At 36.6% G+C, this 26,435-nt stretch overlaps 1 protein-coding gene across 4 annotated transcripts in view; it reads right to left on the bottom strand.

Moving 5' to 3' along the window:
* dtnbb (dystrobrevin, beta b) overlaps positions 1-16,862 on the bottom strand; it is a 92,038-nt gene extending 75,176 nt beyond the window's left edge. For all 4 annotated transcript variants that reach the window (XM_061924544.1, XM_061924547.1, XM_061924546.1 and 1 more), the window contains exons 1-3: positions 16,414-16,862; positions 11,145-11,188; positions 1,364-1,431 (exon numbers count right to left, since the gene is read on the bottom strand). In XM_061924544.1, coding sequence (XP_061780528.1) covers positions 1,364-1,430 — 67 coding nt within the window. In that variant the 5' untranslated portion in view covers position 1,431; positions 11,145-11,188; positions 16,414-16,862. The remainder of the gene's footprint in view (positions 1-1,363; positions 1,432-11,144; positions 11,189-16,413) is intronic.
* Between the last annotated feature and the right edge of the window lie 9,573 nt (positions 16,863-26,435).

Genomic DNA, 26,435 nt, shown 5'->3' with positions numbered 1-26,435 from the left:
ACGTGTAGACTGCAATATGATGGCAGTCACACATAAGAGATACGTGTAGACTCCAATATAATGGCAGTCACACATAAGAGATACGTGTAGACTCCAATATGATGGCAGTCACACATAAGAGATACGTGTAGACTGCAATATGATGGCAGTCACACATAAGAGATACGTGTAGACTCCAATATGATGGCAGTCATACATAAGAGATATGTGTAGACTGCAATAAGATGGCAGTCACACATAAGAGATACGTGTAGACTGCAATATGATGGCAGTCACACATAAGAGATACGTGTAGACTGCCATATGATGGCAGTCACACATAAGAGATACGTGTAGACTGCAATAAGATGGCAGTCACACATAAGAGATACGTGTAGACTGCAATATGATGGCAGTCACACATAAGAGATACAGTACGTGTAGACTGCAATATGATGGCAGTCACACATAAGAGATACGTGTAGACTCCAATATAATGGCAGTCACACATAAGAGATACGTGTAGACTCCAATATGATGGCAGTCACACATAAGAGATACGTGTAGACTGCAATATGATGGCAGTCACACATAAGAGATACGTGTAGACTCCAATATGATGGCAGTCATACATAAGAGATATGTGTAGACTGCAATATGATGGCAGTCACACATAAGAGATACGTGTAGACTGCAATATGATGGCAGTCACACATACGTGATACGTGTAGACTGCAATATGATGGCAGTCACACATAAGAGATACGTGTACACTGCAATATGATGGCAGTCACACATAAGAGATACGTGTAGACTGCAATATGATGGCAGTCATACGTATGTGATACGTGTAGACTGCAATATGATGGCAGTCACACATAAGAGATACGTGTAGACTGCAATATGATGGCAGTCATACATAAGAGATATGTGTAGACTCCAATATGATGGCAGTCACACAAGAGATATGTGTAGACTGCAATATGATGGCAGTCACACATAAGAGATACGTGTATTTTTGCTGTTGTTTACTGGCGTCATATTGCAGTCTACACGTATCTCTTATGTGTGACTGACTACTGGTCACACTTATCATTTCACTATGTACAAAATAAAATAGCTTCGAGGTCGGTAAGCACAAGCAGAATTATTAGTTTTGAGAAAATTTAATAATTTTAAGTGCGCCTTACAGTCAAAAATATACGGTAGATCGACTGCTAACCCGAAGATGGCAATATTTTAAAAAAAACTTTTCACATTCTCATTATGAGGTATTGTGTGTAGAATTTTGAGGACAATTTATTCCATTTTGGAAGAAGGCTATAACATAACAAAATGGGGAGAAAGCGCTGTGAATACTTTCTGTATGACGGCGTTGACTCACTCATCTCCATGAAGAGCTGCCTCTTCTCCACCACCGCCTTCCCTCGCTTGCTGCCCTCCTCGATCATCCTGACACACCCAACATCAACAACATTAAACACTGGTCTTTCACACTTCAAACATCAACAGCATTAAACACTTGTCTTTCACACTTCAAACATCAACAGCATTAAACACTGGTCTTTCACACTTCAAACATCAACAGCATTAAACACTGGTCTTTCACACTTCAAACATCAACAACATTAAACACTGGTCGTTCACACTTCAAACATCAACAGCATTAAACACTGGTCTTTCACACTTCAAACATCAACAGCATTAAACACTGGTCGTTCACACTTCAAACATCAACAACATTAAACACTGGTCTTTCACACTTCAAACATCAACAACATTAAACACTGGTCTTTCACACTTCAAACATCAACAACATTAAACACTGGTCTTTCACACTTCAAACATCAACAGCATTAAACACTGGTCTTTCACACTTCAAACATCAACAACATTAAACACTGGTCTTTCACACTTCAAACATCAACAACATTAAACACTGGTCTTTCACACTTCAAACATCAACAACAATAAACACTGGTCTTTCACACTTGAAACATCAACAACATTAAACACTGGTCTTTCACACTTCAAACATCAACAACATTAAACACTGGTCTTTCACACTTCAAACAACAGCATTAAACACTGGTCTTTCACACTTCAAACATCAACAACATTAAACACTGGTCTTTCACACTTCAAACATCAACAACATTAAACACTTGTCTTTCACACTTCAAACATCAACAGCATTAAACACTTGTCTTTCACACTTCAAACATCAACAACATTAAACACTGGTCTTTCACACTTCAAACATCAACAACATTAAACACTGGTCTTTCACACTTCAAACATCAACAACATTAAACACTGGTCTTTCACACTTCAAACATCAACAACATTAAACACTGGTCTTTCACACTTGAAACATCAACAACATTAAACACTGGTCTTTCACACTTCAAACATCAACAACATTAAACACTGGTCTTTCACACTTCAAACAACAGCATTAAACACTGGTCTTTCACACTTCAAACATCAACAACATTAAACACTGGTCTTTCACACTTCAAACATCAACAACATTAAACACTTGTCTTTCACACTTCAAACATCAACAGCATTAAACACTTGTCTTTCACACTTCAAACATCAACAACATTAAACACTGGTCTTTCACACTTCAAACATCAACAACATTAAACACTGGTCTTTCACACTTCAAACATCAACAACATTAAACACTGGTCTTTCACACTTCAAACATCAACAACATTAAACACTGGTCTTTCACACTTCAAACAACAACATTAAACACTGGTCTTTCACACTTCAAACATCAACAACATTAAACACTTGTCTTTCACACTTCAAACATCAACAGCATTAAACACTGGTCTTTCACACTTCAAACATCAACAACATTAAACACTCGTCTTTCACACTTCAAACATCAACAACATTAAACACTGGTCTTTCACACTTCAAACATCAACAGCATTAAACACTGGTCTTTCACACTTCAAACATCAACAACATTAAACACTGGTCTTTCACACTTCAAACATCAACAACATTAAACACTGGTCTTTCACACTTCAAACATCAACAACATTAAACACTGGTCTTTCACACTTCAAACATCAACAACATTAAACACTGGTCTTTCACACTTCAAACAACAACATTAAACACTGGTCTTTCACACTTCAAACATCAACAACATTAAACACTTGTCTTTCACACTTCAAACATCAACAGCATTGAACACTGGTCTTTCACACTTCAAACATCAACAGCATTAAACACTGGTCTTTCACACTTCAAACATCAACAACATTAAACACTGGTCTTTCACACTTCAAACATCAACAGCATTAAACACTGGTCTTTCACACTTCAAACATCAACAACATTAAACACTGGTCTTTCACACTTCAAACATCAACAGCATTAAACACTGGTCTTTCACACTTCACCCTTTTAAACCTTTCCTCTCCTCAACATTTACTTCTATTTATTTCATATTTTGTTTATCTTATTTGAAGTCTTTTTCATTATTAATCGAGCACAAGATTGTTGCTGCCATTCATTCATGTAAGAGCAGCCATTGCATGATTTTTTTAATTTTTTACCACGATTTCTATGACTTTGTGGATTATTTCCAGTCCTAATTGGGGTCGTTAAAATGATTTATTTTGAACAAGATTGCTGCTTTCATACATTTTTGCAAGTGCAGCCATCGCATAAATTCAACAAAAATGTTTCATTGTGTTATTCTATTTCAATTTCTATGATTTTGTGGATTATTTCCAGTCCTAATTGGGGTCGTTGAGATTATTTGTTTTGAACAAGATTGCTGCTTTCATTAATTTTTGCAAGTGCAGCCATCGCATGAATGCAACAAAGTGCTCTATTGTGTTATTTTACTTTAATTCCTATGACTTTGTGGATTATTTCCAGTCCTAATTGGGGTCATTAAGATTATTTATTTGGAACAAAATTGCCGATTTCATAAATTTTTGCAAGTGCAGCCATCGCATAAATTCAACAAAATGTTTTATTGTGTTATTCTATTTCAATTTCTATGACTTTGTGGATTATTTCCAGTCCTAATTGGGGTCGTTGAGATTATTTGTTTTGAACAAGATTGCTGCTTTCATTAATTTTTTCAAGTGCAGCCATCGCATGAATTCAACAAAATGTTTTATTGTGTTATTCTATTTCAATTTCTATGACTTTGTGGATTATTTCCACTCCTAATTGGGGTCATTAAGATTATTTATTTGGAACAAAATTGCCGATTTCATAAGTTTTTGCAAGTGCAGCCATCGCATAATTTCAACAAAATGTTTTATTGTGTTATTCTATTTCAATTTCTATGACTTTGTGGATTATTTCCTGTCCTAATTGGGGTCGTTAAAATGATTTATTTTGAACAAGATTGCTGCTTTCATTAATTCTTGCAAGTGCAGCCATCGCATGAATTCAACAAAATGTTTTATTGTGTTATTCTATTTCAATTTCTATGACTTTTGTGGATTATTTCCAGTCCTAATTGGGGTCGTTGAGATTATTTATTTTAAACAAGATTGCTGCTTTCATTAATATTTGCAAGTGCAGCCATCGCATGAATGCAACAAAGTGTTCTATTGTGTTATTTTACTTCAATTTGTATGACTTTGTGGATTATTTCCAGTCCTAATTGGGGTCGTTAAGATCATTTATTTGGAACAAAATTGCTGCTTTCATTAATTTTTGCAAGTGCAGCCATCGCATAAATTCAACAAAATGTTTTATTGTGTTATTCAATTTCAATTTCTATGACTTTGTGGATTATTTCCAGTCCTAATTGGGGTCATTAAGATTATTTGTTTTGAACAATATCCGATGACTTTGTGGATTATTTCCAGGTTTGATTTGGAGTTATTTTCTAAAAAGTATGTTGCCCTAAAATGCTGCCATCATTAATTGAATACATGTGATGGCTGCTCTCGTATAAACAAAATGTTCTATTCTGCTGTTTTACTGCAAATTCTATGACTTTGTGGATTATTTCCAGTCCTAATTGGGGTCGTTGAGATTATTTATTTTAAACAAGATTGCTGCTTTCATTAATTTTTGCAAGTGCAGCCATCGCATGAATGCGACAAAGTGTTCTATTGTGTTATTTTGCTTCAATTTCTATGACTTTGTGGATTATTTCCAGTCCTAATTGGGGTCATTAAGATTATTTATTTGGAACAAAATTGCCGATTTCATAAGTTTTTGCAAGTGCAGCCATCTCATAAATTCAACAAAATGTTTTATTGTGTTATTCTATTTCAATTTCTATGACTTTTGTGGATTATTTCCAGTCCTAATTGGGGTCGTTAAAATGATTTATTTTGAACAAGATTGCTGCTTTCATTAATTTTTGCAAGTGCAGCCATCGCATGAATGCAACAAAGTGTTCTATTGTGTTATTTTACTTCAATTTCTATGACTTTGTGGATTATTTCCAGTCCTATTTGGGGTCATTAAGATTATTTATTTGGAACAAAATTGCCGATTTCATAAGTTTTTGCAATTGCAGCCATCGCATAAATTCAACAAAATGTTTTATTGTGTTATTCTATTTCAATTTCTATGACTTTGTGGATTATTTCCAGTCCTAATTGGGGTCGTTGAGATTATTTGTTTTGAACAAGATTGCTGCTTTCATTAATTTTTTCAAGTGCAGCCATCGCATGAATTCAACAAAATGTTTTATTGTGTTATTCTATTTCAATTTCTATGACTTTGTGGATTATTTCCAGTCCTAATTGGGGTCGTTAAAATTATTTATTTTGAACAATATTGCTGCTTTCATTAATTCTTGCAAGTGCAGCCATCGCATGAATTCAACAAAATGTTTTATTGTGTTATCCTATTTCAATTTCTATGACTTTTGTGGATTATTTCCACTCCTAATTGGGGTCGTTGAGATTATTTATTTTAAACAAGATTGCTGCTTTCATTAATTTTTGCAAGTGCAGCCATCGCATAAATTCAACAAAATGTTTTATTGTGTTATTCTATTTCAATTTCTATGACTTTGTGGATTATTTCCAGTCCTAATTGGGGTCGTTAAAATTATTTATTTTGAACAAGATTGCTGCTTTCATTAATTCTTGCAAGTGCAGCCATCGCATGAATTCAACAAAATGTTTTATTGTGTTATTCTATTTCAATTTCTATGACTTTGTGGATTATTTCCAGTCCTAATTGGGGTCATTAAGATTATTTATTTGAAACAAAATTGCCGATTTCATACATTTTTGCAAGTGCAGCCATCGCATAAATTCAACAAAATATTTTATTGTGTTATTCTATTTCAATTTCTATGACTTTGTGGATTATTTCCAGTCCTAATTGGGGTCGCTGAGATTATTTGTTTTGAACAAGATTGCTGCTTTCATTAATTTTTGCAAGTGCAGCCATCGCATGAATGCAACAAAGTGTTCTATTGTGTTATTTTACTTAAATTTCTATGACTTTGTAGATTATTTCCAGTCCTAATTGGGGTCATTAAGGTTATTTATTTGGAACAAAATTGCCGATTTCATAAGTTTTTGCAAGTGCAGCCATCGCATAAATTCAACAAAATGTTTTATTGTGTTATTCTATTTCAATTTCTATGATTTTGTGGATTATTTCCAGTCCTAATTGGGGTTGATAAGATTTTTTGTTTTGAACAAGATCCGATGACTTTGTGGATTATTTCCAGTTTGATTTGGAGTTATTTTCTAAAAAGTATTTTTCCCTAAAATGCTGCCATCATTAATTGAACATGTGATGGCCACTCTCGCAAAAACAAAATGTTCTATTCTGCTGTTTTACTGCAATTTCTATGACTTTGTGGATTACTTCCAGTCCTAATTGGGGTCGTTAAAATGATTTATTTTGAACAAGATTGCTGCTTTCATTAATATTTGCAAGTGCAGCCATCGCATGAATTCAACAAAATGTTTTATTGTGTTATTCTATTTCAATTTCTATGATTTTGTGGATTAATTCCAGTCCTAATTGGGGTCATTAAGATTATTTATTTGGAACAAAATTGCCGATTTCATACATTTTTGCAAGTGCAGCCATCGCATAAATTCAACAAAATGTTTTATTGTGTTATTCTATTTCAATTTCTATGACTTTTGTGGATTGATTCCAGTCCTAATTGGGGTCGTTGAGATTATTTATTTTAAACAAGATTGCTGCTTTCATTAATTTTTGCAAGTGCAGCCATCGCATGAATGCAACAAAGTGTTCTATTGTGTTATTTTGCATCAATTTCTATGACTTTGTGGATTATTTCCAGTCCTAATTGGGGTCATTAAGATTATTTATTTGGAACAAAATTGCCGTTTTCATAAGTTTTTGCAAGTGCAGCCATCGCATAAATTCAACAAAATGTTTTATTGTGTTATTCTATTTCAATTTCTATGACTTTGTGGATTATTTCCAGTCCTAATTGGGGTCGTTGAGATTATTTGTTTTGAACAAGATTGCTGCTTTCATTAATTTTTTCAAGTGCAGCCATCGCATGAATTCAACAAAATGTTTTATTGTGTTATTCTATTTCAATTTCTATGACTTTGTGGATTATTTCCAGTCCTAATTGGGGTCGTTAAAATTATTTATTTTGAACAAGATTGCTGCTTTCATTAATTCTTGCAAGTGCAGTCATCGCATGAATTCAACAAAATGTTTTATTGTGTTATTCTATTTCAATTTCTATGACTTTTGTGGATTATTTCCAGTCCTAATTGGGGTCGTTGAGATTATTTATTTTAAACAAGATTGCTGCTTTCATTAATTTTTGCAAGTGCAGCCATTACATGAATGCAACAAAGTGTTCTATTGTGTTATTTTACTTCAATTTCTATGACTTTGTGGATTATTTCCAGTCCTAATTGGGGTCATTAAGATTATTTATTTGGAACAAATTTGCCGATTTCATAAGTTTTTGCAAGTGCAGCCATCGCATAAATTCAACAAAATGTTTTATTGTGTTATTCTATTTCAATTTCTATGACTTTGCGGATTATTTCCAGTCCTAATTGGGGTTGATAAGATTTTTTGTTTTGAACAAGATCCGATGACTTTGTGGATTATTTCCAGTTTGATTTGGAGTTATTTTCCAAAAAGTATTTTGCCCTAAAATGCTGCCAGCATTAATTGAACACATGTGATGGCCGCTCTCTCATAAACAAAATGTTCTATTCTGCTGTTTTACTGCAAATTCTATGACTTTGTGGATTATTTCCAGTCCTAATTGGGGTCGTTAAAATGATTTATTTTGAACAAGATTGCTGCTTTCATTAATTCTTGCAAGTGCAGCCATCGCATGAATTCAACAAAATGTTTTATTGTGTTATTCTATTTCAATTTCTATGACTTTGTGGATTATTTCCAGTCCTAATTGGGGTCGTTGAGATTATTTATTTTAAACAAGATTGCTGCTTTCATTAATTTTTGCAAGTGCAGCCATCGCATGAATGCGAAAAAGTGTTCTATTGTGTTATTTTACTTCAATTTCTATGACTTTGTGGATTATTTCCAGTCCTAATTGGGGTCATTAAGATTATTTATTTGGAACAAAATTGCCGATTTCATAAGTTTTTGCAAGTGCAGCCATCTCATAAATTCAACAAAATGTTTTATTGTGTTATACTATTTCAATTTCTATGACTTTGTGGATCATTTCCAGTCCTAATTGGGGTCGTTGAGATTCTTTATTTTAAACAAGATTGCTGCTTTCATTAATTCTTGCAAGTGCAGCCATCGCATGAATGCAACAAAGTGTTCTATTGTGTTGTTTTACTTCAATTTATATGACTTTGTGGATTATTTCCAGTCCTAATTGGGGTCATTAAGATTATTTATTTGGAACAAAATTGCCGATTTCATATATTTTTGCAAGTGCAGCCATCGCATGAATTCAACAAAATGTTTTATTGTGTTATTCTATTTCAATTTCTATGACTTTGTGGATTATTTCCAGTCCTAATTGGGGTCGTTAAAATGATTTATTTTGAACAAGATTGCTGCTTTCATTAATTCTTACAAGTGCAGCCATCGCATGAATTCAACAAAATGTTTTATTGTGTTATTCTATTTCAATTTCTATGACTTTTGTGGATTATTTCCAGTCCTAATTGGGGTCATTAAGATTATTTATTTGGAACAAAATTGCCGATTTCATAAATTTTTGCAAGTGCAGCCATCGCATAAATTCAACAAAATGTTCTATTGTGTTATTTTACTTCAATTTCTATGACTTTGTGGATTATTTCCAGTCCTAATTGGGGTCATTAAGATTATTTATTTGGAACAAAATTGCCGATTTCATAAATTTTTGCAAGTGCAGCCATCGCATAAATTCAACAAAATGTTTTATTGTGTTATTCTATTTCAATTTCTATGACTTTGTGGATTATTTCCAGTCCTAATTGGGGTCGTTGAGATGATTTGTTTTGAACAAGATTGCTGCTTTCATAAATTTTTGCAAGTGCAGCCATCGCATGAATTCAACAAAATGTTTTATTGTGTTATTCTATTTCAATTTCTATGACTTTGTGGATTATTTCCAGTCCTATTTGGGGTCGTTGAGGTTATTTATTTTAAACAAGATTGCTGCTTTCATTAATTTTTGCAAGTGCAGCCATCGCATGAATGCGAAAAAGTGTTCTATTGTGTTATTTTACTTCAATTTCTATGACTTTGTGGATTATTTCCAGTCCTAATTGGGGTCATTAAGATTATTTATTTGGAACAAAATTGCCGATTTCATAAGTTTTTGCAAGTGCAGCCATCGCATAAATTCAACAAAATGCTTTATTGTGTTATTCTATTTCAATTTCTATGACTTTGTGGATTATTTCCAGTCCTAATTGGGGTCGTTGAGATTATTTATTTTAAACAAGATTGCTGCTTTCATTAATTTTTGCAAGTGCAGCCATCGCATGAATGCAACAAAGTGTTCTACTGTGTTATTTTACTTCAATTTCTATGACTTTGTGGATTATTTCCAGTCCTAATTGGGGTCATTAAGATTATTTATTTGGAACAAAATTGCCGATTTCATAAATTTTTGCAAGTGCATCCATCGCATAAATTCAACAAAATGTTTTATTGTGTTATTCTATTTCAATTTCTATGACTTTGTGGATTATTTCCAGTCCTAATTGGGGTCGTTGAGATGATTTGTTTTGAACAAGATTGCTGCTTTCATTAATTTTTTCAAGTGCAGCCATCTCATGAATTCAACAAAATGTTTTATTGTGTTATTCTATTTCAATTTCTATGACTTTGTGGATTATTTCCAGTCCTGGGGTCGTTGAGATTAATTATTTTGAACAAGATTGCTGCTCACATTAATTTTCGCAAGTGCAGCCATCGCATGAATGTAACAAAGTGCTCGATTGTGTTATTTTACTTCAATTTCTATGACTTTGTGGATTATTCCAGTCTTATTTGTAGTCATCAGGTTGCTGCTGTGATTAGTTTATGTGAGCAATCGCATTAATTAAACAAAATGTTCTATTTCACTATTTTACCACAAGTTCTGACTAATTTTTTAAAGTATTTTGTTTGCATTTGCTGCTACCATTGATTTATGTAAGAGCAGCCATTGCATGACTTTTTTTTAATCACGATTTTTAGGATTTAGTGGATTATTTCCAGTTTTATTTGGAGTTATTTTCTAAAAAGTATTTTGTCCTAAAATGCTGCCATCATTAATTTAACACATGTGATGGCTGCTCTCGCATAAACAAAATGTTCTATTCTGCTGTTTTCCTGCAAGTTCAATGACTTTGTGGATTATTTCCAGTCCTAATTGGGTTCGTTAAGATTATTTGTTTTGAACAACATTAAATACATTTTTTTTTAATGAATTAACTCTCAAACAGTGAGAATTTGTGACAGCTTATATATTTCAACGAGGTAAACAAATGACTCGTGTTTGACATTTAGCGCTCAGTTCCTAGTGTACGGGTGTTGTTGATACTTCTCATCATTTCTTTGATCCTCGACTTAAACAAGTTGAAAAACTTATTGGGGTGTTACCATTTAGTGGTCAATTGTACGGAATATGTACTGTACTGTGCAATCTACTAATACAAGTTTCAATCAATCACAAAAAAAGAGTGGCTAAGCTAACTAGCTAACTGTTAGCATGCTAGCGGAGTGTTTACCTGTCAGTGGAGTTTCACACAAATTGTAGCTCTGGACTTTGACCCTGTGAAGGTAAACAAATACATGGTTAAAGTAAGTCACATTAAAACATTGTACTTTTACAAAGATAATTACGCTGGCTTTTGAGTGACACCGTCAACGTTAGCATATCGCTAATGCTAAGCAACCTTTCTGGAGTAGAACATTTTGTCGACATTTCGGGCACTTTTTTTTTGTTTTTTTTCATCTGGGAGAAATATTAAGTTAAAGTTAAGTTATCTTTAATATATTATATTAAAATATTACTGAGTTGGATGACGTGACGACCCACATTAAATGATGTTACAGGCCACTTTAAATGATTTTACAGGCCACATTAAATGACGTTACAGACCACTTTAAATGACGTTACAGGCCATTTTAAATGACGTTAAAGGCCACTTTAAATGACGTTACAGGCCACTTAAATGACGTTACAGGCCTCTTTAAATGACGTTACAGGCCACATTAAATGGTGTGGAAAACCATGTTGGATGAGGTGACGGGCCAGATTTAATGAAGTGGAAGACCACATTAAATGACCTTACAGATCACTTTAAATGACGTTAAAGGCCACCTTAAATGACGTTACAGGCCACATTAAATGACGTTACAGGCCAATTTAAATTACGTTACAGGCCACCTTAAATGGTGTGGAAAACCATGTTGGATGAGGTGACGGGCCAGATTTAATGAAGTGGAAGACCACATTAAATGACCTTACAGACCACTTTAAATTACGTTACAGACCACTTTAAATGACGTTACAGGCCATTTTAAATGACGTTGCAGACCACTTTAAATGACTTTACAGGCCACTTTTAATGACGTTACAGGCCAACTTAAATTACGTTACAGGCCACATTAAATGGTGTGGAAAACCATGTTGGATGAGGTGACGGGCCAGATTTAATGAAGTGGAAGACCACATTAAATGACCTTACAGACCACTTTAAATGACGTTACAGACCACTTTAAATGACGTTACAGGCCATTTTAAATGACGTTGCAGACCACTTTAAATGACTTTACAGGCTACTGTAAATGACGTTACAGGCCAAGTTAAATTACGTTACAGGCCACCTTAAATGGTGTGGAAAACCATGTTGGATGAGGTGACGGGCCAGATTTAATGAAGTGGAAGACCACATTAAATGACCTTACAGACCACTTTAAATGACGTTAAGGGCCAATTTAAATGACGTTGCAGACCACCTTAAATGACTTTACAGGCCACTTTAAATGACGTTACAGGCCAAATTAAATGACGTTACAGGCCACTTTAATGGCGTTACAGGCCACTTTAAATGGCGTGGAAGACCATGTTGGATGACGTGATGACCCACATTAAATGACGTTACAGACCACATTAAATGACGTTACAGGCCACATTAAATGGCGTGGAAGACTATGTTGGATGATGTCAGGGGCCAGATTTAATGAGGTGGAAGACCACATTAAATGACGTTATAGACGACGTTAAATGGCGTGGAAGACCATGTTGGATGATGTGATGGGCTACTTTAAATTACACTGCAGGCCACATTAAATGACGTGGATGACCACACCAAATGAAGTTACAGGCCATATAAATGGCGTGGAAGACCATGTTGGATGACGCGACGGGCCACATTTAATGAAGTGAAAAACCACATTAAATTACCTTACAGGCCACTTTAAATGGCGTGCAAGACCATGTTGGATGACGTGACAGACCACATTATATGAAGTGGAAGACCACATTAAATGACGTTACAGGCCACATTAAATGATATGGAAGACCATGTTGGATGACGTGACGACCCATATTATATGACATTACAGGCCACAATAAATGGCGTGGAAGACCACGTTGAATGACGTTACAGACCACATTATATGATGTGGAAGACCACATTAAATGACGTTACAGGCCACATTAAATGGCGTGGAAGACCACGTTGAATGACGTGACGACCCACATTATATGATGTGGAAGACCATTTTAAATGACGTTACAGGCCACCTTAAATTGGCATGGAAGACCATGTTGGATGACGTGACGACCCATATTAAATGACATTAAAGGCCACAATAAATGGCGTGGAAGACCACATTGAATGACGTTACAGACCACATTATATGATGTGGAAGACCACTTTAAATGACGTTACAGGCCACATTAAATTGGCATGGAAGACCATGTTGGATGATGTGATGGGCTACTTTAAATTACATTACAGGCCACATGAAATGATGTGGAGGACCACATCGAATGACGTTACAGGCCATATAAATGGTGTGGAAGACCACATTGAATGACGTGATGGGCCAGATTTAATGAAGTGGAAGACCACATTAAAGGATGTTAAATGATATGGAAGACCATGTTGGATGACGTGACGACCCATATTAAATGACATTACAGGCCACAATAAATGGCGTGGAAGACCACGTTGAATGACGTTACAGACCACATTATATGATGTGGAAGACCACATTAAATGACGTTACAGGCCACATTAAATGGCGAGGAAGACCATGTTGGATGACGTGACGGGCCAGCTTTAATGATGTGGAAGACCACTTTAAATGACGTTACAGGCCACAATAAATGGCGTTACAGACCACATTATATGATGTGGAAGACCACTTTAAATTACGTTACAGGCCACAGTAAATTGACATGGAAGACCATGTTGGATGATGTGACGGGCTACTTTAAATTACATTACAGGCCACTTGAAATGCCGTGAAGGACCACACAGAATGACGTTACAGGCCACATTAAATTGGGGTGGAAGACCATGTTGGATGATGTGATGGGCTACTTTAAATGACATTACAGGCCACTAGAAATGACGTGGAGGACCACACCGAATGACGTTACAGGCCATATAAATGGTGTGGAAGACCATGTTGGATGACGTGACGGGCCACATTTAATGACGTGAAAAACCACATTAAATGACCTTACAGGTCACTTTAAATGGCGTGCAAGACCATGTTGGATGACGTGACAGACCACATTATATGAAGTGGAAGACCACCTTAAATGACGTTACAGGCCACATTAAATGATATGGAAGACCATGTTGGATGACGTGACGACCCATATTAAATGACATTACAGGCCACAATAAATGGCGTGGAAGACCACGTTGAATGACGTTACAGACCACATTATATGATGTGGAAGACCACATTATATGATGTGGAAGACCACGTTAAATGACGTTACAGGCCACATTAAATGGCGTGGAAGACCACGTTGGATGACGTGACGACCCACATTATATGATGTGGAAGACCACTTTAAATCACGTTACAGGCCACATTAAATTGGCATGGAAGACCATGTTGGATGATGTGACGGGCTACTTTAAATTACAGGCCACATGAAATGCCGTGGAGGACCACACAGAATGACGTTACAGGCCACATTAAATTGGGGTGGAAGACCATGTTGGATGATGTGATGGGCTACTTTAAATGACATTACAGGCCACATGAAATGACGTGGAGGACCACACCGAATGACGTTACAGGCCATATAAATGGTGTGGAAGACCATGTTGGATGACGTGATGGGCCACATTTAATGAAGTGAAAAACCACATTAAATGACCTTAAAGGCCACCTTAAATGGCGTGGAAGACCATGTTGAATGACGTTACAGACCACATTATATGATGTGGAAAACCACATTAAATGACATTACAGGCCACAATAAATGGCATGGAAGACCACGTTGGATGACGTGACGACCCACATTATATGATGTGGAAGACCACTTTAAATGACGTTACAGGCCACATTAAATTGACATGGAAGACCATGTTGGATGATGTGACGGGCTACTTTATATTACATTACAGGCCACTTGAAATGCCATGGAGGACCACACAGAATGACGTTACAGGCCACATTTAATTGGCATGGAAGACCATGTTGGATGATGTGATGGATTACTTTAAATGACATTACAGGCCACATGAAATGACGTGGAGGACCACACCGAATGACGTTACAGGCCATATAAATGGTGTAGAAGACCATGTTGGATGACGTGACGACCCATATTAAATGACATTACAGGCCACAATAAATGGTGTGGAAGACCACGTTGAATGACGTTACAGACCACATTATATGATGTTACAGGCCACATTAAATGGCGAGAAAAACCATGTTGGATGACATGACGGGCCAGATTTAATGACGTGGAAGACCACATTAAATGACGTTTAACACCACATTGAATTCAAGGTGGAACACATTAAATGAGGTGGATGACCACAATAAATGATGTGGCGGGCCACAATAAATGATGTGGCGGGCCACGTTAAATGATGTGGAAGACCACATGAATGTGGCCCTCAGGGCCTGGAGTGTGATACATGTAAGGGTAAGGTGCACAAAAAAATAGTTTCACATCCGAATTGCGATGATAATTCAACCCGATTCTAAATCGATTCATCATTTTCAAAAATGGATTCTGAATGAAATCGCCAGGCCAGGAATCAGAATCGGATCATGAGGTTCTCAAATATTCCCACCCCTACAAGAGGGCTCTCATAACGTATTTAAAAAGACTTTATATCCTCGAGCTATGAAAATATTCCATTTATAGTAAATAATTCCTACTTTTTGGACATTCAGGAACCAATTAACAGTCTTTACTGAACTGCAAAATTTGACATTTTACTTTAAATATTTATATATGTAATTTAATAAGTAATAATTATATTTATTTTAATTTAAAAAAATATATAAATGTAATCTAGTCAATACTTAAAATTAAATGTATTGTAAATATGTGTTCTGTTTTGGAAAAAACAACACAACAATAGCAATGAAATCCTAATACACCCAATTATTGCACATAATTACATAATGTATTATTTGTTTGCCATATTTTGATACATTTGTTTTCATCATATTACTCTAAACTAGATGTTGACAATTAGATATATAAAATAAAAATAATAATCTTGCATATTTTAATGATGAACTATACAGGAATGCAACATAGTCGTGCACAAACAGGCGCTGGTGCTTGTGCGTGACGTCACCGTCCTAAAAAGGTGCATTCACGTAACCGCACCTTTTTGAGCATCGCTCGACGCTGCTCTGCGGCGATCTTTCCCCCTTCGCGATCACTCATGTGCGGCCATGATGCGCCGCGTCGTGACGGTGACGGTGACGACGAACCGTCTTACAATGTTTTGTTTATAAAAAAAAAGAAAAAAAAAGAAATTCTAATCTCACCGGTGTCGGTCCGTCGAATGACGTCAGTTTAGAGCATCGTCAGCATCCCGCATCAGCACCGCGAAGGCAGGACGTCAAAGAGGAAGAAAAAGGAATCCGAAACGACGTACGACGCTCTCACCACCGGAAGTAGCGTCCATCAGTCCTCGACGCGTCCTCGCCCCCCGGAGCACTGCGGTGGTGGCGGCGGCCGCGCACTCGGCATCGTCACGGCAGCCAGGCGGCGGAGATGGAGAGGAGACCGGAGGTTGCCATGCGCGGGCATGCGGCCGTCTTCCCCTTTGCCCGCAACCGCGCGCGCACGCCCGCGTCCAATCGCCGGCGAGGATGCGGCCCGTGTGCGTTTAGGGGCCTCTCAGACTGTAGGAAAGTACACAACTCGCGCATGCTGTGAAAAGTGCGTTCTAATCAATTTAATCGGTGCTTAGTTTCGCCGTAACAACAATCTTATCACGTGACATGACTTTTAAAACGTAAATTGTCAATAATCATTTTAATCGGTGCTTAGTTTCCCCGTAACAACAATCTTATCACGTAACATGACTTTTAAACGTCACAACAAAGGTAACAAATTAATACAGTACAATAGAACACAGGTGTACTTACTAGTTTTACTGGGTAGCAGTAGTAAGTACACATTTTTTTGTGTACTTACTACTTTCATTGGGTAGAAGTAGTAAATACAAATATGTTCCTGGGTACTTACAACTTTACTTACTACTTTTACTGGGTAGAAGCAGGAAGTACCCATGTGTTCCTTTGTACTTACTACTTTTACTGGGTAGAAGCAAAAAGTGCCCATGTGTTTCTTTGTACTTACTACTTTTACTGGGTGGAAGTAGTAAGTACACAGGAACACGTGTACTTACTACTTATACCCAGTGAAAGTAGTAAGTACAGAAAACATGTGTTAGTACTTCCACCCAGTAAAACATGTGTACTTACTACTTCCACCCAGTAAAAGTAGTAAGTACACATGTTTTCTGTACTTACTACTTTCACTGGGTAGAAGCAGGAAGTACCCATGTGTTCCTTTGTACTTACTACTTTCACTGGGTGGAAGTAGTAAGTACATAGGAACACGTGTACTTACTACTTCTACCCAAAGTAGTAAGTACACATTTTTGTGTACTTACTACTTTCATTGGGTAGAAGTAGTAAATACAAATATGTTCCTGGGTACTTACAACTTTACTTACCACTTTTACTGGGTAGAAGCAGGAAGTACCCATGTGTTCCTTTGTACTTACTACTTTTACTGGGTAGAAGCAAGAAGTACCCATGTGTTCCTTTGTACTTACTACTTTTACTGGGTAGAAGCAGGAAGTACCATGTGTTCCTTTGTACTTACTACTTTCACTGGGTGGAAGTAGTAAGTACATAGGAACATGTGTTCCTTTGTACTTACTACTTTCACTGGGTGGAAGTAGTAAGTACATAGGAACACGTGTACTTACTACTTCTACCCAGTAAAAGTAGTAAGTACAAAGGAACACATGGTTACTTCTTGCTTCTACCCAGTAAAAGTAGTAAGTACAAAGGAACACATGGGTATTTCCTGCTTCTACCCAGTAAAAGTGGTAAGTTGTAAGTACCCAGGAACATATTTGTATTTACTACTTCTACCCAATGAAAGTAGTAAGTACACAAAAATGTGTGCTTACTACTTCTACCCAGTAAAAGTAGTAAGTTCACCTGTGTTCTATTGTATTGTATTCATTTCTTACCTAAACTTGTTACCTTTGTTGTGACGTTTAAAAGGCATGTTACGTGATAAGATTGTTGTTACGGGGAAACTAAGCACCGATTAAAATGATTATTTATAATATACGTTTTAAAAGTCATGTTACGTGATAAGATTGTTGTACTACTTTTACTCGGTGGAAGTAGTAAGTACAAAGGAACACATGGGTACTTCCTGCTTCTACCCAGTAAAAGTAGAAAGTACAAAGGAACACATGGGTACTTCCTGCTTCTACTCAGTAAAAGTAGTAAGTAAAGTTGTAAGTACAAAGGAACATATTTGTATTTACTACTTCTATCTAATGAAAATAGTAAGAAAAGTTGTAAGTGCACAGGAAGACATGCGTACTTACCTGTAAAAGTAGTAAGTAAAGTGGTAAATATACAGGAACACACGCCTACTTACTATCTCTACCCAGTTAGAGTAGTAAGTAAAGTGGTACGGACAAAGTAACTCATGTGTACTTACTACTTCTACTCAGCAAAAGTAGTAGGTACACAGGAACACATGTGTACTTACTACTTCTACCCAGTAAAAGTAGTAAGTAAAGTTGTAAGTACACAGGAACATATTTTTATTTACAACTTCTACCCATTGAAAGTAGTAAGAAAAGTTGTAAGTGCACAGGAAGAGATGTGTACTTACCTGTAAAAGTAGTGAGTAAAGTAGTACATATACAGGAACACACGCCTACGTACTACCTCTACCCAGCTGGAGTAGTAAGTAACTCATATGTACTTACTACTTCCAACAGTAAAAGTAGTAAGAAAAGTAGTAAGTACACAGGAACAGATGTGTACTTATACCCAGTGAAAGTAGAAAGTACACAAAACATGTGTACTTACTACTTCTACCCAGTAAAAGTAGTAAGTACAAAGAAACACATGGGCACTTCCTGCTTCTACCCAGTAAAAGTAGTAAGTAAAGTTGTAAGCACCCGGGAACATATTTGTATTTACTACTTCTACCCAATGAGAGTAGTAAGAAAAGTTGTAAGTGCACAGGAAGAGATGTGTACTGACTACTACCTTCCAGTAAAAGTAGTAAGGAGAGTAGAAAGTACACATAAACACACACGTGTAGTGACTACTACCTTTCAGTAAAGGTAGTAAGGAGAACACGTGGACTTACTACTACTACCCAGTAAAACTAGTAGGTAAAATAGTAGGTACACAGGAACACATGTGTACTTACTACTTCTACCCAGTAAAAGTAGTAAGTAAAGTTGTAAGTACACAGGAACATATTTGTATTTAAAACTTCTACCCAATGAAAGTAGTAAGTGCACAGGAAGACATGTGTACTTACCTGTAAAAGTAGTGAGTAAAGTAGTAAATATACAGGAACACACGCCTACTTACTACCTCTACCCAGCTGGAGTAGTAAGTAACTCATATGTACTTACTACTTCTACCAGTAAAAGTAGTAAGTAAAGTAGTAAGTACACAGGAACACATGAGTACTTCTACCCAGTGAAAGTAGTGAGTAAAGTAGTAAATATACAGGAACACACGCCTACTTACTACCTCTACCCAGCTGGAGTAGTAAGCAACTCATATGTACTTACTACTTCTACCAGTAAAAGTAGTAAGTAAAGTAGTAAGTACACAGGAACACATGTGTACTTCTACCCAGCGAAAGTAGTAAGTACAAAGAAACACATGGGCACTTCCTGCTTCTACCCAGTAAAAGTAGTAAGTAAAGTTGTAAAGACCCAGGAACATATTTGTATTTACTACTTCTACCTAACGAAAGTTGTAAGTGCACAGAAAGACATGTGTACTGACTACTACCTTCCAGTAAAAGTAGTAAAGAGAGTAGAAAGTACACATAAACACACATGTGTAGTGAAAGTAGTAAGGAGAACACGTGTGGACTTACCACTACTACCCAGTAAAACTAGTAGGTAAAATAGTAGGTACACAGGAACACATGTGTACTTACTACTTCTACCCAGTAAAACTAGTAAGTACACAGGCACTTATGTACTGACTACTATCTTCCAGTAAAAGTAGTAAGAAAGTACACAAGCACACAAGTGGACTTACTATTTCTACCCAGTAAAAGTAGTAAATACAAAAGCACACATGTGGACTTACTATTCCTACCCAGTAAAAGTAGTAAATACAAAGGCACACGTGTACTTACTATTTCTACTTAGCAAAAGTAGTATGTACACAGGAACACACATGTACTTACTACCTCTACCCAGTAAAAGTAGTAAATACAAAGGCACACGTGTGCTTAATACTTCTACCCAGTAAAAGTAGTAAGTACACAGAAACACACGCGTACTTACTACTTCTACCCAGTAAAACTAGTAAGTAAAGTAGGAAGCACACTATCTTCCAGTAAAAGTAGTAAGGAAGTACACAAGAACACATGTGGACTTACTACTTCTACCAAGTAAAAGTAGTAAAATAGCAAGTACACAGGAACCCGTGTGTACATACTACTTCTCCTCAGTAAAAGCAGTAAATACAAAGGCACGCATGGGCACTTACTGCTTCTACCCAGTAAAAGTAGTAAGAAAAGTTGTAAGCACCCAGGAACATATTTGTATTTACTACTTCTACCTAACGAAAGTTGTAAGTGCACAGAAAGACATGTGTACTGACTACTACCTTCCAGTAAAAGTAGTAAAGAGAGTAGAAAGTACACATAAACACACATGTGTAGTGAAAGTAGTAAGGAGAACACGTGTGGACTTACCACTACTACCCAGTAAAACTAGTAGGTAAAATAGTAGGTACACAGGAACACGTGTACTTACTACTTCTACCCAGTAAAACTAGTAAGTACACAGGAACTTGTGTACTGACTACTATCTTCCAGTAAAAATAGTAAGAAAGTACACAAGCACACAAGTGGACTAACTATTTCTACCCAGTAAATGTAGTAAATACAAAGGCACACATGTGGACTTACTATTTCTACCGAGTAAAAGTAGTAAATACAAAGGCACACATGTGTACTTACTATTTCTACTTAGCAAAAGTAGTATGTACACAGGAACACACGTGTACTTACTACCTCTACCCAGTAAAAGTAGTAAATACAAAGGCACACGTGTGCTTAATACTTCTACCCAGTAAAAGTAGTAAGTACACAGAAACACACGCGTACTTACTACTTCTACCCAGTAAAACTAGTAAGTAGGAAGCACACTATCTTCCAGTAAAAGTAGTAAGGAAGTACACAAGAACACATGTGGACTTACTACTCCTACCAAGTAAAAGTAGTAAAATAGCAAGTACACATGAACCCGTGTGTACATACTACTTCTACCCAGTAAAAGCAGTAAATACAAAGGCACACATGTGTGCTTACTACTTCTACTCAGCAAAAGTAGTAAGTACACATGAACACACGCGTACTTAATACTTCTACCCAGTAAAAGTAGTAAATACAAAGGCACATATGTGTGCTTACTACTTCTACTCAGCAAAAGTAGTAAGTACAGAGGAACACACGTGTACTTACTACCTCTACCCAGTAAAAGTAGTAAATACAAAGGCACACGTGTGCTTACTACTTCTACCCAGTAAAAGTAGTAAGTACACAGAAACACACGTGTACTTACTACTTCTACCCAGTAAAACTAGTAAGTAAAGTAGGAAGCACACTATCTTCCAGTAAAAGTAGTAAGGAAGTACACAAGAACACATGTGGACTTACTACTTCTACCAAGTAAAAGTAGTAAAATAGCAAGTACACAGGAACCCGTGTGTACATACTACTTCTCCCCAGTAAAAGCAGTAAATACAAAGGCACGCATGGGCACTTACTGCTTCTACCCAGTAAAAGTAGTAAGAAAAGTTGTAAGCACCCAGGAACATATTTGTATTTACTACTTCTACCTAACGAAAGTTGTAAGTGCACAGAAAGACGTGTACTGACTACTACCTTCCAGTAAAAGTAGTAAAGAGAGTAGAAAGTACACATAAACACACATGTGTAGTGAAAGTAGTAAGGAGAACACGTGTGGACTTACCACTACTACCCAGTAAAACTAGTAGGTAAAATAGTAGGTACACAGGAACACATGTGTACTTACTACTTCTGCACAGTAAAACTAGTAAGTACACAGGCACTTATGTACTGACTACTATCTTCCAGTAAAAGTAGTAAGAAAGTACACAAGCACACAAGTGGACTTACTATTTCTACCCAGTAAAAGTAGTAAATACAAAAGCACACATGTGGACTTACTATTTCTACCCAGTAAAAGTAGTAAATACAAAGGCACACGTGTACTTACTATTTCTACTTAGCAAAAGTAGTAAGTACACAGGAACACACATGTACTTACTACTTCTACCCAGTAAAACTAGTAAGTAAAGTAGGAAGCACACTATCTTCCACTAAAAGTAGTAAGGAAGTACACAAGAACACATGTGGACTTACTACTCCTACCAAGTAAAAGTAGTAAAATAGCAAGTACACAGGAACCCGTGTGTACATACTACTTCTCCCCAGTAAAAGTAGTAAATACAAAGGCACACATGTGTACTTACTACTTCTACTCAGCAAAAGTAGTAAGTACACATGAACACACGTGTACTTACTACTCCTACCCAGTAAAAGTAGTAAATACAAAGGCACACATGTGTACTTACTACTTCTACCCAGTAAAAGTAGTAGGAGTCATTTGTAGAAAATGTCACCTCATGTTGATGTCATTGTTTGGTTTAGTTATGAATGTTTACTCTGGCATGCCAGCCAGAAAGATGGCACAGAAGACAGGAGATAGTGAATATGTTTTTCTATTTATTCATAATAGTCTATGTAGCTTTTGGATTAAATACACTTTGTTTACAAGTGCTGACAATGACAGTACATTCACTTTTAAAACAGGGACACCAAAATGACGTCGCTTTTCCTGTTGGTTTTTCTACAACGCTTGTTGTTCTACGACAAATAACTCCCAACAAAGTGTTGTCTTAAAGGAAAACTGCACTTTTTTTCTTGGGGGGGGGGGGGGGGGGGTGAGGAAACAAAACAAAACACATCTTACCTTTCCCTGTGCGTTCTAAAGAGTAAAAAACTGCTAGCACGAGGTGGCTAACATCTATAAATCCCTCTAAAAAAAACATTCCAAACCAGCGATAACACTTCATTTACGAGCATATTAACCAAGGTATACCATATTGTTATCGTAGGAGGTAACACAGAGGAACTACTTCTCTGTGTTACTAGCTCTCAAATTAAACCCAACGACACTGCTCGGCTGCGCTCGGCATTTTTGTTTTTTGTTTTCTTACCTGAGGGCTTTTCTGAAATTCAACACACAAAAAGGGTAAAGATGTGTGTTCCGGCCTCACATAGGGATTGTGGGGGGAATGACAACACATTGAACAGTTTTCCTTTAAAATAAATACAGCCTCATGACATTCAACAAACACAAAATTATTTGTAAATAGATTTTCGGGGTATTAAATCGTATCAGTTTACGGGAATTAACGTATGCATGACAGCTGAAAGAAATCCCATGCTTACCAATTCGACTTCAAATGGGCACGGAATAATCCGCTGACAAACTGTCATGTCCACAATTAGAAGTACAGTCAAACCTTGGTTTTCGTATGCAGGAAATAAAAAATAAAAAACATTGGGCAGCTTTTTTTTTTACTATTGTACCAATAAAAAAAAATTGGTATCCCTTTTTGTATGCTTTACTTCAATCAATCAATCAATCAATCAATCAATCAACTCGTGGCTCTGGCTTTTTTCCACCCCCAGAGTAAGAAAAGTTTGCATTTTTTAAAAAGAGCTCTAGAATTTTAGACTGTCTGTGAGGCCGTGAGTGCGCATAGGCCGAGTCCTGAGGTGCAAAAAACGCAAGTGAAAGACTCTGGAACCCTGAGTTTGGTATATCTTCTCAGGTGTGGAACCCCTTAGATCGGGGGTCAGCAACCCACGGCTCTTTAGCGCTGCCCTAGTGGCTCCCTGGAGCATTTTTTTAAAAAAGGATTGAAAATGAAAAAAGATGGGGGAATTTTTTTGTTTGTTTGTTTTAGTATGGTTTTTGTTTGAGGACAAATATGACACAAACCTTGCCAATTGTTAGAAAGCCCACTGTTTAATACGGATATTTGGTGAACATAGTTATGTCCTACTCATTTCGCCGGTCCTTGAACTCACCATAGTGCGGACTGTGACGCAACAGTTTGTTTACAGGTAAAAACTTCCAATTGTTAGAAAGCCCACTGTTCAATATGAGTATTTGGTCAACATCGTTTTGTCCTACTAATTTCGGCGGTTTTTGAACTCACCATAGTGTGGACTGTGACGCAACAGTTTGTTTACATGTAAAAACTTCCAATTGTTAGAAAGCCCACTGTTCAATATGAGTATTCCGTCAACATCCTTTTGTCCTACTAATTTCGGCGGTTCTTGAACTCACCATAGTGCGGACTGTGACGCAACAGTTTGTTGACATGTCAAATCTTCCAATTATTAGAAAGCCCACTGTTTAATGAGTATTTGGTCAACATCCTTTTGTCCTACTAATTTCGGCGGTTCTTGAACTCACCATAATGCGGACTGTGACGCAACAGTTTGTTGACATGTCAAATATTCCAATTGTTAGAAAGCCCACTGTTTAATATGAGTATTTGGTGAACATCGTTTTGTCCTACTAATTTCGGCGCTTCTTGAACTCACCATAGTGTGGACTGTGACGCAACAGTTTGTTTACATGTCAAATCTTCCAATTGTTACAAAGCCTACTGTTTAATATGAGTATTTGGTCAACATCCTTTTGTCCTACTAATTTCGGCGGTTCTTGAACTCACCATAGTGCGGACTGTGACGCAACAGTTTGTTTACATGTAAAAACTTCCAATTGTTAGAAAGCCCACTGTTCAATATGAGTATTTGGTCAACATCGTTTTGTCCTACTAATTTCGGCGGTTCTTGAACTCACCATAGTGCGGACTGTGACGCAACAGTTTGTTTACATGTAAAAACTTCCAATTGTTAGAAAGTCCACTGTTCAATATGAGTATTTGGTCAACATCGTTTTGTCCTACTAATTTCGGCGGTTCTTGAACTCACCATAGTGTGGACTGTGACGCAACAGTTTGTTTACATGTCAAATCTTCCAATTGTTAGAAAGCCCACAATCAATATGAGTATTTGGTGAACATCGTTTTGTCCTACTAATTTCGGCGGTTCTTGAACTCACCATAGTGTGGACTGTGACGCAACAGTTTGTTTACATGTAAAAATCTTCCAATTGTTAGAAAGCCCACTGTGTAATATGAGTATTTGGTGAACATCGTTTTGTCCTACTAATTTTGGCGGTTCTTGAACTCACCATAGTGCGGACTGTGACGCAACAGTTTGTTGACATGTCAAATCTTCCAATTGTTAGAAAGCCCACTGTTTAATGAGTATTTGGTCAACATCCTTTTGTCCTACTAATTTCGGCGGTTCTTGAACTCACCATAGTGCAGACTGTGATGCAACAGTTTGTTGACATGTCAAATCTTCCAATTGTTAGAAAGCCCACAATCAATATGAGTATTTGGTGAACATCGTTTTGTCCTACTAATTTCAGCGGTTCTTGAACTCACCATAGTGTGTACTGTGACGCAACAGTTTGTTTACATGTAAAAATCTTCCAATTGTTAGAAAGCCCACAATCAATATGAGTATTTGATGAACATCGTTTTGTACAACTAATTTCGGCGGTTCTTGAACTCACCATAGTGCGGACTGTGACGCAACAGTTTGTTGACATGTCAAATCTTCCAATTGTTAGAAAGCCCACTGTGTAATATGAGTATTCCATCAACATCGTTTTGTCCTACTCATTTCTGCGGTTCTTGAACCCACCATAGTGCGGACTGTGACGCAACAGTTTGTTTACATGTCAAATCTTCCACTCTGTCTTTGTCTCGTTTTGTCCACCAAAAGTTTTATGCTGTGTCCGGCCCAAACTGATTTACTTCTGGGGGAAAACTTGGGGTTTTCATGCGTTTTTGTTTTGGTCTGACTTTTTGAGAGGGATTACCAACAACAACAAAAAAAAAAAACAAGGTTTGACTGTGTTTATGTTTATGCAAGAACATCACAAAAGTGCTTAAGACAATAAAAGCCCTACAGTGGCCTGTCTGGTCCAAACAAAAAAATCACAGGAAAAACACAAGGCCAATATATTAATAATAATAGGAGTAAATATACCCTGTTGTTTTAAAAAGTTCTATATTAAAATATATCATTGAAAATATATTACTTTGATTAATTAGTAAGACATTTAAAATGAGATCTG

This window comes from Nerophis lumbriciformis, linkage group LG29 (assembly GCF_033978685.3).
Source record: "Nerophis lumbriciformis linkage group LG29, RoL_Nlum_v2.1, whole genome shotgun sequence".
Taxonomy (NCBI): Eukaryota; Metazoa; Chordata; class Actinopteri; order Syngnathiformes; family Syngnathidae; genus Nerophis; species Nerophis lumbriciformis.
Note: the sequence above shows the minus strand (reverse complement) of the source record. Positions and strands in the feature narration are given on the sequence as shown.